At 35.7% G+C, this 15,000-nt stretch overlaps 2 protein-coding genes across 3 annotated transcripts in view; one reads left to right on the plus strand and one right to left on the minus strand.

The window, feature by feature from the left end:
* LOC144964164 (uncharacterized) overlaps positions 1 to 1,814 on the plus strand; it is a 10,713-nt gene extending 8,899 nt beyond the window's left edge. The window contains exons 5-6 of one of the 2 annotated variants that reach the window (XR_013643764.1): positions 1 to 574; positions 812 to 1,814. The exon at positions 1 to 574 is cut by the window's left edge and continues 1,651 nt beyond it. The gene's annotated coding sequence lies outside the window, so the exon portion shown is untranslated. The other variant, XM_078898116.1, reaches the window with a different exon arrangement.
* The window catches only part of LOC144964162 (focadhesin-like), a 377,317-nt gene that overhangs the window by 34,381 nt on the left and 327,936 nt on the right, over positions 1 to 15,000 (minus strand). The window contains exons 19-27 of the mRNA XM_078898108.1: positions 14,200 to 14,388; positions 12,593 to 12,714; positions 10,425 to 10,517; positions 8,230 to 8,318; positions 6,387 to 6,428; positions 5,544 to 5,769; positions 4,607 to 4,864; positions 4,069 to 4,139; positions 2,978 to 3,122 (exon numbers count right to left, since the gene is read on the minus strand). Coding sequence (XP_078754234.1) covers positions 2,978 to 3,122; positions 4,069 to 4,139; positions 4,607 to 4,864; positions 5,544 to 5,769; positions 6,387 to 6,428; positions 8,230 to 8,318; positions 10,425 to 10,517; positions 12,593 to 12,714; positions 14,200 to 14,388 — 1,235 coding nt within the window. The remainder of the gene's footprint in view (positions 1 to 2,977; positions 3,123 to 4,068; positions 4,140 to 4,606; positions 4,865 to 5,543; positions 5,770 to 6,386; positions 6,429 to 8,229; positions 8,319 to 10,424; positions 10,518 to 12,592; positions 12,715 to 14,199; positions 14,389 to 15,000) is intronic.

Consider the following 15,000-nt stretch of genomic DNA (forward strand, 5'->3'; position numbering starts at 1 on the left):
AGGCAGAAATTGTTTAATCAGTTGTACGACAATGCCTAAGACATCCAACAGACAAACAGTGCTTAACCAGTCAGGACTCCCCACCAATTTCAATGTCACTCCTTGAATAAACACTCTCAAATAAATCAAAGCTGGGATGGTGCAGTGGAAGAAACGAACGTTGCCGAAAAAAGAATTTGAATTTAAAAAATAAACAACAGTTATAAGATACCTTCTATGGCTGTGATTCAAATTTTGGTCAACGAATGTTAATGGGCCGTATTAAAAGTAGTATGGATTTATCGAATCGTCAGCGGTGTACTGAGAATGAAAACCAACCAGAGTCCAATAAGAGAATATGTGTCAAGGACAAAATGACGTTATAGCGGGAATAATTTGATAAAAGAGCTCTCTGAAGTGATCAAGCACACTGTTAATTGAAGACCTCAGCGCAAAAGAAATGTTGGGATACTAAAAGAGACACAGAGACGATCGGTGGACAGAGGAGTAAAAAAAGACAGGATTGCCAAGGTCAGAATTTGAGAAAGATGGAGGGTACGTTGGTTGAGGATCGTCCAGGAACCAAAAGGGATAAGTAAATATGTGACCCCTCGTCTCAAAACGGTTTTATGTCGGGATGGACCAGAAGCTAAAAAGTCAAATTATAGTCAAACTGGTCAAAATATGAAACGTTGGTATTTAGCACAGTAACATTTGATATTCCTTCTCCTCTATAAAGCATATAAACTCAACTTAAGCATTATATTTCTGGCTACAAATTCCATTTTCAGCATCTTAATCATCCCGATTTAATACTATTTTGAGACGAGAGGTCACATATGTAAGGTGCTCACTCATAGATGATCCAGAAATGTGGTGATTTTCTTATAATAAAACAATCGTGTCACAAGTAGAAGAGCATTTCAAAGTGCATGGTAAGGACTGATAATGTCGTGGGAAAAAGACAAAGTAGTAATACATATTTATCTTGATTAAACAAGAATTTGAACCAAATGGTATATCTGTTGGACACAATAACTGTCACAGGCAAGAACGCAATACAAAGAAATATATATTTTCATTTAGGCAAAGTCTGACTGTAGTAAAGATTCAGGGGAAAAATTGAAAAAGGTATTCTGAGGTTTGAGGAAGGCCGACTTTTACTTAGATGTGTTTTTTTTCCACGAATATTTCTCCCAGTATTGTCTAGAACGGCTTACTGTACACCTTTTCAGATTAAAAATAGTTCAATGTCTTTATATCTAATTGTTGTTTAATGCTACTTGAAACAATTCATGGAGCTTCGAAAAGGTTTTCAAAATTATTTTTTTTAAATTCACACAATTTGAATTGATGCCGTATATTGATCTTGATAAGCATGGCATATACGCACGAGCGGGTTTGTGTGTGTGTGTGTGTGTGTGTGTGTGTGTGTGTGAGTGTGTGTGTGAGTGTGTGTGTGTGTGCACGCGTGTGTGCTCGAATGGTGGTACTTGAACCCACTTGAATAGTCTTGATATGCGTGTATGTGTGTGTTGGTATGTGCGTGTGTATGTGCGTATGTGTCCGTGAGCTTGCATAGAAAGGTTCAAAATCAGATAATATATTAGTGGGAAAACTCAAAAGAATAATAATAAAAAAATGATTTGGATTGAGCTTTTCAATCAAAGACATCGAATTAAAGCTGCGCAAGTTTTTAGCATTTTCTGATAGACGTGCTCTTTAAAAAAAACAAAAAAACTTTTCTCTTATTTTTGTTGAATAGGTCTATCTAGTTCTTTTGAAAATATTTCAAATTTAAATGCTGTGAAATAAATGAATAAAAATAGTAAAAATCTTGTTTTTTAAGTTTATAGATCATTGTTCAAACCCCTATCCACTTTTAACCAATTCATTCACACACACACACACACACACAAACAAAGACACACACATATACACACACGGACACACACAGCAAATGAGATATTCATTAAATACTTCTATACTGCCCCCCCCCCCCCCCCCCCCCCCCCCAAAAAAAAAAAAAAAAAAAAAAAAAAAAGAAAAGAAAAGAACAAGAAATATTAAGGTTTCACCCCAGGTGGCTGCTTGTCCCACAGACCTCATGGCCCTGACAGACTGATTGAATGTTGATCCCTCCATAGTGTTTGAAACGTAATTCTTAAACAATCTAGGCTCGGAAAGCAAGTTTAGGTGTTTCATTATTTTTGCGCTTTCTCGTGCGGCTATGTTGGTAGCGGTATGACACTCGCTTTCGGATCGGAAGGTCCTGGGTTCGAGCCTTGCTCGGCACAGGGTTGAGTCCTTGGAAAAGGCTCTTTACTCACCGCACGCAGGTGTAAAATGAGTACCCGGCCGTTATCAGAATTGTCTCTGTAGGGAAAAATTGTAATATCGCCTAACAGGCGCCATGTGTCTCGTCCTACGTGTTAAGTGTTGCAGTTGGTCAGATGTACTATTGTGAATAGTCTTAGAGATATGTTGATTCCGTGCTTGCCTGTGCCGAAGGGACAAAAGATGGAAGTAAGAAATTGAATGTCAAACTATTCAAAATTCACGATGTTGGAGTCAGAATAAAGTGTTAATTTTAGTTAAACAATACTTCAGCATCTTTCATTTTATATGGGCTTACTTAAGTCGACTTCACTTTCAATTCAAACAATAAGAGTATGAATAAGAGAGAGAGAGAGAGTCCAGTAGCAAGAGAAAGGTTTGAAGATGAATCTCGTTCAAGCCAAACCCCCCCCCCCCCCCAAAACAAAAAAAACAAAAAACCAAAACAAAAATCAGGCAGATGCAATAATAACCCGAGTTTAAATAACCCTAATAAGGTCATCAAATGTTTGTAAACATTCTACCATCAAACCAAAGTGAGACTTAAAACAAAAACAAAACATAATTTAAAAAAAAACACAAACTAAAAAAATGACATAAAATCCGCAGAAATAGGAAATAACATAAATTCGTAAAAAAATCAGGGTGTTCATTCACCAACCTGGAATGCAGCATGATGGACATCGAGGTCCTTCCACAGTGTCTGGAGCTTGTCAACCATGGACTTGACATGTGCCAGGGATTCGGTCTTGCCCTCATTACACAAGCCACAAATGGCAGCACGGAGGCCCAGCATGGCACTTGGTCTGCATTCATGATGGAGGAGGAGGAGGAGGAGGTGGTGGAAAGAGGAGACATGAAACATTAATTTAAATAGACAATATATTTATCACTTCTCCTCCTCTTCCCCATCATCCTCATCAGCAACAAATATATCATAAACAAGAAAGAAACACACACAAACACAAACACACATACATACACACACAAAATAGAACGGATAAGCCCGATTCAACAGTTTTATTCGGTTCTTACAGCATCGGAAAATGTCGGCGTCTGCCCTAAGCAATCCTAGTAGGAACACGGGTAATCAACGAACAAAAAATTCGAGGTCAACATATATAACATACATAATATGTTATCCAACTTAGCAGAAAAGGGGTTAATTATATATCTTGTTAAAAAATTGAATTTGCCAATCGTGGGCTCAAACTTTGGATCTCCAAGCCCACAATACGGCCAATGTCTAATAATTTACTTGACTCCCTCAAGCCAATAATGTGATGATTAAAGATAAATAACAGTAACAATCATAAGAAAAAAACAATAACAATAATAATAATTAATAATAATAATAATAATAATAATAATAATAATAATAATAATAATAATAATAATAATAATAGTCATGTAAGAATAGCAATGATAATGATGATGATTCATGATGATATCGTAATAATGACGAAGATGATGATGATGAAGATGATGAAGATGATGATGATGATGATGATGATGATGATGATGATGATGATGAAGATGGTGATGATATGTAATAATTTCAACAAAATTGATTGACAGTTGCAACTCCTTATTGTCGTTTCAGCATGTTCTGAATTCCGGTAGTTTAGAATTGAATTAATAGTAATAGTTTGGCATACCATCTTTATCAATTAGAATTAATCACAAAAAATAAACAAAAGTCATCATTAAAAAAAAAAAAGGCAAACAAATTAAAAATGGAAAGAAATTTACCCATTTTCCTCATCACATGACAAACTAAGGTCCTCAAGAGCTGACAGTGACTTCCAAACAGCCAACATTCCCTGAAAGAAAATGCATGCAATATTTCTCTACAATTTTCTTTTCTATCATCTGTTTCGATGAGTTTTGTTTAGGGTAACAACCACACAGGAGACGTAATGGGGTGGAGTAAGTTAATTCATAAAAAAATGAAAACTAATTCGATAATATCTATCTGTACTGAAATCATATTCGTGTTAATTTTACATTGTCTCTACATAAAACAAACAAAACCAAACGGAAACGAAACAAATATAAAACATATTAAATAAATATGTTAATAGATAGATTTAAACAACTAAATAAATACACGATTATAAATTAGATAATAAATAGATGAAAAAAATAAAAGTAAGAATAATCCCATTTTAAATGAAGAACTGTTACAGTCTTCGCTGAACCTTGATAACCATGGCAAAGCAGTGTCGTTGAACAGAGAAACAATGAATAATACGACAATAAACGAAATCAGAAACGTAATACAACTAACCTTGCTTCCTGTCATGTCTGAAAAATGTTCCTCAAAAAGCCGTCCAAGCAAGTTGCCTAGGGCAAGACTATTTAAGAAGATTACCACTGGAGAGGTCAGTGGTTCGGATCCAAGAGGAAGATTTTTAGAAAACCGTTGTAGAAAATCGAAAATACTGTCAGTATCAGTTTGAGTTAGGATTGGAACCATCAGACTGGCGGCCACTCTGGCCATTCCCACGCAAATTGTGCTGGCAGGGGATCTGTTAGAACGTGAACCCTAGAACAAAATATTGGAAAATGAAAAAAAAATAAATCAAAAACTTGAATACTGCAATTTGATTCTTCAGTTTATATACTAAAATCATGTAGTTCACTGATATATCCATAAAAAATAATTACCCCGTAACTTCTATCTATATTTTTAAAAAAAACTGTTTTCATGACAGAATTAAAATGACGAGGACGAATGGTTATTACACTGTATAAAACTGAATTCTATTTTTAATTTGGAGAAGCTAACCTTAAAGAAGAAGCACTTCATACATGAAAACGTTTGCTTTTTATAAAATAAAACGGAGATTTATCAATAAAAAAGGTTGCCAATAAGAACAGTATCATAACACATGAACTAGTTACCTATAGAAGGAATGAAGATAAAGTCACTCAGCTCTTTTAAAATTATTTTTAGAACGCCTGTTAGTGATTAGTTCTCACTAAATTATATCAATCGTTAAAAGTTTTGGTGGATGTGAGTATTTTACCTAAACGCATATCAATATAAAAAGTAGGAAGCTGGCAAAGAATAAATAGCCGATAAACTATTAAAGGCGCATATACCAAGTAAAACATAACTTAAAGAAATGCAATACAAAGCCGATAGGAAGGCAATTTGAAATTCTTTGAAGCACTCCTACCATCGCATTCAAAACGACTATTCGTTATCAGTAAAATCGTACCTGTTGCCAAAGTTCATGAAGCCCTTCCTTGGGGTAATACTTTGAGTCGATGAGATGTCGGATGGTATCAATGGTCATGATCATCCATTGGGCATGGCCACGATGAACACTACTCTCATTTGCTGCCGTAAGCTCAGCGGCATCGAGATCAGCAGCAAAACGATGGATGCAACGGGCCAGGCACGCTAGAGCAAGCACACAATGTCCCTGCGTTGATGGGCTTCCCCTTGAGGGAAATAGATTGAAAGATGGACTCTCATTTCTTTTTCTCTCTACAATGTCATGTGACCAACATGAATGAACTAAGTAAGAAAAACTGAATCCAATGTCAAAATAATCAGGCAGGAAATTTACTTTTTTCATGGTTACTAAGTAAAACTCCCTCTCCATAACGTATTCCTTCCCTAAGGCATTTTCTGAATTTTCTCAGAAAGATCATACCCACCTAACAGAGAAAAGACTTTTTTTTTACTCAGTCACAAAAGCAAAACGTACATGCTATACAGTACTTCGTTCAGCTAAAAGAGCTGTATAACAAAGTGTCAATTTTTGTGATGCACAAAAGAAATCAGAATGAGAAAAATGTTGGCTGTATGGTAACGAATATGATAATTTTCATAAACTAGGGAGCATGCACCGGTGTAAGAATAAGACCTCAACCTGGTAGGTAAGAGGAGGGTTAATAAAAGCATTTGTTTCAATTTAAACTTTCTAGTTACGCTTAAATTTCAATAATAATCATCAGATCTATCCTGACATAAAACCGTTTTGAGACAGTTGGTCGCATAGAATTATATGTAACAATGGATTGACATTCAAAATAGTGGAAAAACAGGCACTTACTTTGAAGCAGATTTAATGGCATCCAGGATGGCATCTCTCACCCTGTAGGAAAAGAAATAATGGATGGACTTTTTGAAGAGAACAACTATAGTCTTAAGGACAAGCGTTCATACTGCTGTACATGCATATTGAAAATTGATCTAAATGATATGAAACACTTGTATTTTCATTTTACATTCCAAGGAAAAAAACTTCCTCGCTGGATTTTCTTAACAATTTAATGTCCTTAATTTAATGATGACAACCAGCAATACATATATAGAAAGAAAGAGAAAGAAAGGAGATATATAGACAGATAGATAGATAGATAGATAGATAGATAGATAGATAGATAGAAATAGATAGATAGATAATAGATAGATAGATAGATAGATAGATAGATAGATAGATAGATAGATAGATAGAAATAGATAGATAGATAATAGATAGATAGATGGATAGATAGATAGATAGATAGATAGATAGATAGATAGATAGATAGATAGATAGATAGAGAGGGAGAGAGAGAGAGAGAGAGAGAGAGAGAGAGAGAGAGAGAGAGAGAGAGAGAGAGATAGAAAGAGAGAGAAGGGTGGGAGAGGTATAAAGTTGTTGTTTTGAGTTTCGTCACTTAGATAACGTAACGACTGTAATTGTTACAACAAAGGAATCAAGGAAGGGAGTATTCTATGCACCGAAATCATGAAAGGCCACTGAGGTTGCAAAGTCGGTCGGCTATGTCATCGAACGGCTTTAAGTAAGTCAGAGGAATCAAGCATGAAAAAAACTTTCTCCACAATTACAAACTAAAATGGAGAACTGACTTTCCTGGCTGTTAATTACAATATTGCGGTACCCTGGAAAAAACCCATATTTAAAAATTGACCAGAAAACTGGTCTTTCAAATATCGATCTATTTAAATGACTCTCATCTTGGCAAAAACTCTCAAACCCGGGACTTTGCCGAGGTCCCGGGTTTGAGAGTTTTTGCCAAGATGGGAGTGATTTAAATCGATCGATAGTTGAAGGACTAGTTTTCTGACCAAATGTTTAAATATGTGTTTTTCCATAATACGGCAGAATAGATATAATCCCCAATACTTCACACATTGTATAATATTTAGGCTTTAGGGCCAGTGTTAGCCAAAACCTTCAATTTTGGAGGACGAAATGAGGAAGGATTGTGAAAGCACTGTCTCCAATTTCACATGGGGATCGACCTTGACTCATACCATAGTCCTAGTCCATAGTTCATAATGAGGTATGCGTCCTCACTGTTCCGTATGTGTATCTGATTTACCTCTAATAAATGAGTAGTCATGTGTCAAACACCTCATTGCACTCTACTATTGATGGTGGATACGATCCAAACCATAGTGGAAGTCATTGATCTTTTTCTTCTTCTATAAACTCTTTTTTTTCTCATCAAATCAACACACACAATACTATTGGCAATGTTTAAAACATCAATGCCTGAGTGCTTGATATAAAAACTCTACAGCACTGGTGACAAAAAGTGAAACAGTAGGAAAATGTTGAACGATTGCCTTTAAGCCCCATTTTTACTGCACTAAACACCACTTTTAGAGCAATTGAGATGATAGACTATCATTGATACTCTAGCTAACTTCTGGAGAGTGGGAAACTGCACCTGTGTGTTCCACCACACATCAACTCTCTCATTGCTAGCACATTGTTTCGAGAAAATGTAATTTTTAAAAGGAGGAAATTCCTCCTCTGGACTCCAAAATCGCGGATTTCCGCGGATCAGAGGAAAACCATCAGCACTGGTCTAATGTTTGGATATAAATCTAGCGTCAATTGGAATGTTTCAAATGTTAGATTACTTCTAGTGAACTCATACCATAGCCAGGCCAGTGTTTTTTTCTCTTCCAGCTCAGAGGCAGTGGCATGGCTGTGTTGTTCTTGAAGGTCCAGCTCTGCTTTGCGACTCTGATAATAATAAAGTAATGTTAAATGAAATGATAACACATACATTGTAATACATTTTGGAGACCTAGAGCCCCATTTTAAAAACGACATTATAAAATATAGTTGCCAGCCCTTACTATTACATTTTGGAGATCTGATCAGAGAAGTAATAATAATAATAATAATAATGCTGAAAACTTATATAGCGCTATAACTCCGAGACACCAGACTCTAAGCGCTTAAATTACAAATTACTTTGGCTGAAACATACTCATTCACACACACAAGCACACACACACACACACACACACATACACACACACAACACAACACAAAACACAAACCAAACCTATCTTGCTTCTCATACCATCTACTAAAATCGAAACAAATATGTTTTAAGCGAACGTTTAAAAATAGACAAAGATTCTTTTTCACGAATGCTCTGCGGTAAGGCGTTCCAAATAGAGGGTCCGAAATGAGAAAAGGATCTCATTCCAGCATAGAAGTATTTAAATTTGTCTATTCTTAGAATCATTTCTATATCATAAGTCCAAGCACGATACAAATCTGATTTCATTATCATTTTTTTTTCCAGAGATGATTATATTATACTAATGTTTCATGTTTTTGTTTGTTTTTAAAGGTTTGACAACATTTGCAACACTTTTGGGTCAGTGAAGTGCCGGTAAAAAGAAGAAGGGATAATAAACAAATCTAGATTTATTATTAAAATCACACAAGAAAAAGAAAAAAGGAAATTGCATTAAATAGGGAACAGCAGTAGATTCTAGGAGCAAACTAACAATAAGCTTAGTTTGGGATCACATAAAAGTCCAATCCATAAGCACATGATCTGAATAACAGGAAAACACTCAGATACTTACAAAATATCAAAATCAAAACAAAAGACCTATAACATTACAGAAGGGTGAGTTAAAAGGAAAAAAAATCATCTCCCATAACAAATAATATACAAATGATTGTTTTCCTCTTAGCTAAGGACTCTGGCCATGGCCAGAGCAAAACTAAGTCATCCCATTCAAAACAAGATAGAAAGCAACTTGGAAAAGCAAAACAGGTACAGAGGGTACAGTGACCTCTCCATCCATCATTGGACTATGAGAGACCCCACCCCATTCTATTTTTTTTTTTTTTGATGGGATGGACCAAGTGTGGAATGCAAACGAAATGAAATGAAAAATATTTGTTTGAATTGCACTGTTGCATTATTAATCTATGCTAATTTATTTACAAGAGTTTTACCAATCATCATTAATAATATATCATTAATGAAATATGAGCATTTATTAATGATACTTTTTTCATAGTGAGAACGACAGTAAAACGTTTATAAGCTTTGCTTAAGCAAGGAATGCGACCTTAGGTGTGGCTCTTAATGGTCATAAAATATTTATGACGGCGTGTTTCACTTAAAACACACACACACACACATACACACACACACATACACACATACACACACACACACACACATACACACACAACGTTGTAATCTACCCATTCTGTTTTCCTATTATCAATTAAATAATGTAGGCATCTGGATTGTGTTTACAGTGCATGTAAGACCTATCCCAAGCTCGACATTGGCATCAATACACACCCTCTTTTACCCTACCAAGATTATGTTTAAAAAACCCCAATTAAAATAACAAAAAAAATGAAAACAAAGGTAAGTGCAAATCTAAAATAGTACAAAACAAACTTAAGTAATAAGTCATTAATGTGAAATCTGAGAGAATGAAAATGGCGACATTATTATAGAATATAATATCTAACAACGACCAGTCTGGGCTCAGAGTTCTCTTTAGCCAACCAGAAAAATCATATCAACATCATTATCATTGCTCGTTGGAAAGACGTTGCACCTAAAGTATTTCTAGTTAGGCATTTCAATCTATGTAAAAGATGCTTCATCCACATTAATTTTGTTCAAAAAATCAACATTACAAACTTAGCTAGAACTCAGCTTGTCAACTTTGGTTATTTTAAAAAATATTAATAAACATGATAGAGAAAGAAAACACATTTCCAGTGGACCTGTGGCAGGTTTGTACAGTGTTTGTCAAATGACTTTTATACAGGTTTATATCTGAATACAGTTCCCACCTCTAAAACAGCTACAAAAAGTTTTTCTATGAACGACATCCAGGCTTGGGGGATCAGAGACATCAGGTGCCAGTCTGAAGGCTGAATAGGAACCTGGACGAAAAAAAAACAACAAAAAAGACAAAGACTATAATATGTGACCCACTGCGTTAATATGGTATTTGGGCGAGATGAACCAAATAGAGAAAAAGGCTGAGTTTGGAGTCAAAAACCTATCTACTGTTCATATTTTAGTAAATGGTATGAGAAGCAACCTGGGTGTCTGGTTTGTACTGGGTTGTGTGTGCGTGTTTAAGCCAATGTAATTTGCCATTTAAGCGCTTAGAGTCTGATGTTTCGGAGTTACAGCTATATATAACATTTCAGAACTATTTTTAAAGTGATCGAAATTACAAAATTTACCTTATAATGTAGTTTATGAAATTATCTTCAATCTTTTCAGTAAGAGCTTCGAATGTAATTCAAATTTTATAATTTACTTTGAATACAATTTTTAGTATTAAGTTCACCTTTGCATAATACCAGATTGATATGGTTGACCACAAATGAGATATGCTTTTATCTAACATCAGTTTGATTTTACTTTTACTTGACACATCTTATCGCTCTCTCTCTCTCTCTCTCTCTCTCTCTCTCTCTCTCTCTCTCTCTCTCTCTCTCTCTCTCTCTCTCTCTCTCTCTCTCTATCTATCTACCTCGCATTCCCTCCCTCCCTCTCTCTCTTTGTCACTTTCTCTCTCTCTAACACACACAAATACACACACACACACACACACACACAAATACACACACACACACACACACACACACACACACAGAAGAATGACAATGACAGCAATGCGAATTGGTTGTGAACGGCTCAAGTTTTGTCACAGCCATAGAGGCCCAAGTTATATCTTTGTTATTGTTATCTAAACATAATAATAATATAGTAAGATAACATAGAATAGAATCCAACTAACTACATCCATTAAAACTCATGATACGGATAAAAAGACAGAGATAAAGTCAAATTAATTCCATTTCTATTGTCTACCACCAAAGAACATGATGAATGCAAAGGAGAGAGAGAGAGAGAGAGAGAGAGAGAGAGAGAGAGAGAGAGAGAGAGAGAGAGAGAGAGAGAGAGAGAGAGAGAGAGAGAGAGAGAGAGAGAGAGAGAGAGAGAGAGAGAGAGAGAGAGAGAGAGAGAGAGAGAAGAGAGAGAGAGAGAGAGAGAGAGAGAGAGAGAGAGAGAGAGAGAGAGAATGAGAGAGAGAGAGAATGAGAAGAGAGAGAGAGAGAGAGAGAGAGAAGAGAAGAAGAGAGAGAGAGAGAGAAAAGTAGGAGTGAAATATCTGTTTAATGTTACAGTTATCGTTTAACGTTATAACAAGTGTAACTAAATGACAAATTGCCATATTTATGGACAATAAAGATCTATTATTATTATTATTATTATTATTATTATTATTATTATTATTATTATTATTATATAATCTTTAAAAGTCTTGCAATTTCTAGCTTCACGAATAATATCCTCTTAACTCATTTCATATAAAAAGCATTATATCTATGTGAGATGACATGTGGTAGTGGACAGGTCTAGTCTAAGGTGGTGATTCTTTAAAACAAAACAAAATAATAAAAAACATTGAATGTCACCATTAAGAAGCATTGTGAGTTACAATGTTCAATCACCAAATGAATATCATTTAATCAATAGAGGGGCCTAAATGAGTCAATAAAATGGAGATAAAGATAAAGGGAGTAAATCTGACCCATGAATGAACAACACAAAATAAACGACGTTTCGGCCCTTGGCCTTATTCAAGTAAACACAGAATACATTATATACATGTATTTATATTAGATTGTCATAATAATATAGGCGAAAAGTTTTACAAATTTTCGCCTATATTATTATGACAATCTAATATAAATATATATGTATTCTGTGTTTACTTGAAAAGGCCAAGGGCCGAAACGTCGTTTATTTTGTGTTGTCCATTCATGAGTCAGATTTACTCCCTTTATCTTTATCTGAATACCATTTACTGCATCATCAAAAACTAAAGATGATTTCAATAAGTGTTAAATTGATTTTGAATAGTTATATTTTTGTGAAAAACTAAATTTGAGAGAATAGTTACAAAAATACAATGATCATGATCTAAAATTAGGCTTACCTCCTGAATGAGAGTGTTGAACATCTGGAGGTATGCCTTGCCATGCCTTATGACGTAGTGTTTGCGTGGGCGGCCATCCCGGGCCACCTCTAGCGGAGGGTCGTAGGAAAATAGCAGCCCAGCTAGAAATATAATATGTCTTTAATTTTACTTGTACACGGCATTGGATGAGAATGATAAAAAAAACAAAACACGATTATGTCAAATAATAAAGTGAACCACAAGGAAGGAAGAAAGAAATGGAGTTTTCCACGCTCTGATAAATACACCAATAAATTTAAAAAAATAGAATGCATGGGGGACCAAAAAAGTCCCTTTTTATGAGAACAAATGGCTGGTTTTCATCTGGCAATTAAATTAAGGATATATCAGGAACACTTTATTCTTTTTCTTTTTTTTGTTCAGAAACTATGAAATCCTAACCGTTTGGGATTTTTTTGCATAACAACGCACCATCGCACAGGGCTCGAATACGCTTCAACAATCGTAACGTCACTTCCCTCGTAAGGACGCATGGTAACTTAATAATTGGCTCTAAACTATCGGAACAATGGCCGACGCTCTTATGAATTATTTCTCCGACGAGCACAAAAATGTACCCAGAGGAACAAAAAAACATTATAAATCTGATCATATTTTGACTTTTACACATTCTGATCACAATACATAAGAAAATTTATAGCCGGCATGAAGAATAAAAAGTACCGATTTTCTTTGTTTAGAACCACGATGAACGCCGTTGCTGGGCGACTTGACATCAGACTATAGCATCCAATCATAAATATATTTATACACGCTGCACGCAACCTATAGCAATTAGAATGCTTACTTCAAATAATTGACAGCTGCTACCAAACCTGAAAATTTCAAATAAAAAGTCTTTCAGAGAGTCAGAGAGAAGAAAAAAGAATTTAAATCTTCTATCAACCCCCCCCCCCCCCCCACAAATAGTCTTAATCATCACCACCACCGCCACCATCATCATCATTATCAATATCATCTCGTTGCTTATTTACTCTGTCTATTTAAAACAGATAGAAATAGGACGTAGGAAGGCGATGAATCGAGCAGAGGACAATCTTAATCTGAAGGAGATCATCATCATACACAGACTATGACTTGGGTGAATCAGACATAAAACGGTGGTCTGAATCACTTTTATAGGGAAAAAAGACGGTTATTCAAGAGATTAGAAAGAAAGAAAACATTACAAAAAGCAGTCCAACAAAGTCATGATTAATTAACAACTTGGAGAAGTGGATTCCAACCAAGTATGATATGAGAAAGACATGGCATAAGACTCCAAGAAGGATAATCTTCATTTTGAGATCGGTGTGTGACCTCCCGTAATCAAAATCGAATTTGATAAAATTGGAGGAAAACTATAGACCTGCAGTGTCCCCTGGGCAACGAGAGACAACCGACTGAATATGTTATCAGCTAACGTATAATTGTCATAGTGTAAGAAGCTTAGGACCGAAACACTTGTTCAAGGGGGGAGGGGGTGTTCTTCTCTGTGGACTTTCTGCCTTGGCTCTACCTGAGATCCTTGCAACTAATGGCTTAATAACAACAACAAGAAACCCAAGAATCAAAACCCAGTTTACCTGCCAGTCCTGGCCTGAGACCTGGTTGTTGACACTGGTCCCATTGCTTGAGGAGCAGGGCTGGGATGGATTTCAAGGCCCTACCTTCCTTTCCTGATGGACCCTGGCGCCGAAGGGCTGAATAAAACACGCCTCGAGGTAAATTTGCCACTTCAGTCTTGGTCATTGTATCCAGGAAAGATTCGTAAGCTGTACAATACATAGTAATGTGGGAAAAATGTGGGGAAGGGAGTGGGTTAGGATAAAAGGAGCAACTAAATTGTACCAGCTATGAAATGATTTATTTCTTTTCTTTTACATCATCTAATCATTTCCAAGAAAATTGGAAATAAAAATACTGCATTTATACACCTATTACAACTATAATCTACAGAGATAAAATTGATGAATCATTGGAACTTCTTCTTCTTCTTCAAGGTTCCATGCCTGGTCCAGGCTTCGGATACTGCATGAATTATCTCTCTCCATTCCTCCCTGTCTCTTGCTTTTTCAAACAGCTCTTGGATTGTTAGGTTGGTGAAGCCCTTCAGTTGGTCTATGAGTGTTTTTCTTTGTCTCCCCCGGGCGCGTTTATCGGGTATTTTTCCATAACTTGCCAGGTATTCATTCTTATCTTTCCTTACTATGTGTCCGAAAAAGGATAGTTGTCGATCCGCTATTAAGGGCATTAGTTTCCTTTGTTGGTATGTTTGTTTTAGCACTTCTTCGTTCGTTTTGTGTGCAGTATACGATATTCTCTGCATCCTTCTCAAACACCACATTTCAAAAGCTTCAATGTTCTTTTGTGTCTCTGCATTTGTA

Source organism: Berghia stephanieae, chromosome 2 (assembly GCF_034508935.2).
Source record: "Berghia stephanieae isolate SIO BIC M18660-M18661 chromosome 2, UCSD_Bste_1.3, whole genome shotgun sequence".
NCBI classification, from domain to species: Eukaryota; Metazoa; Mollusca; class Gastropoda; order Nudibranchia; family Aeolidiidae; genus Berghia; species Berghia stephanieae.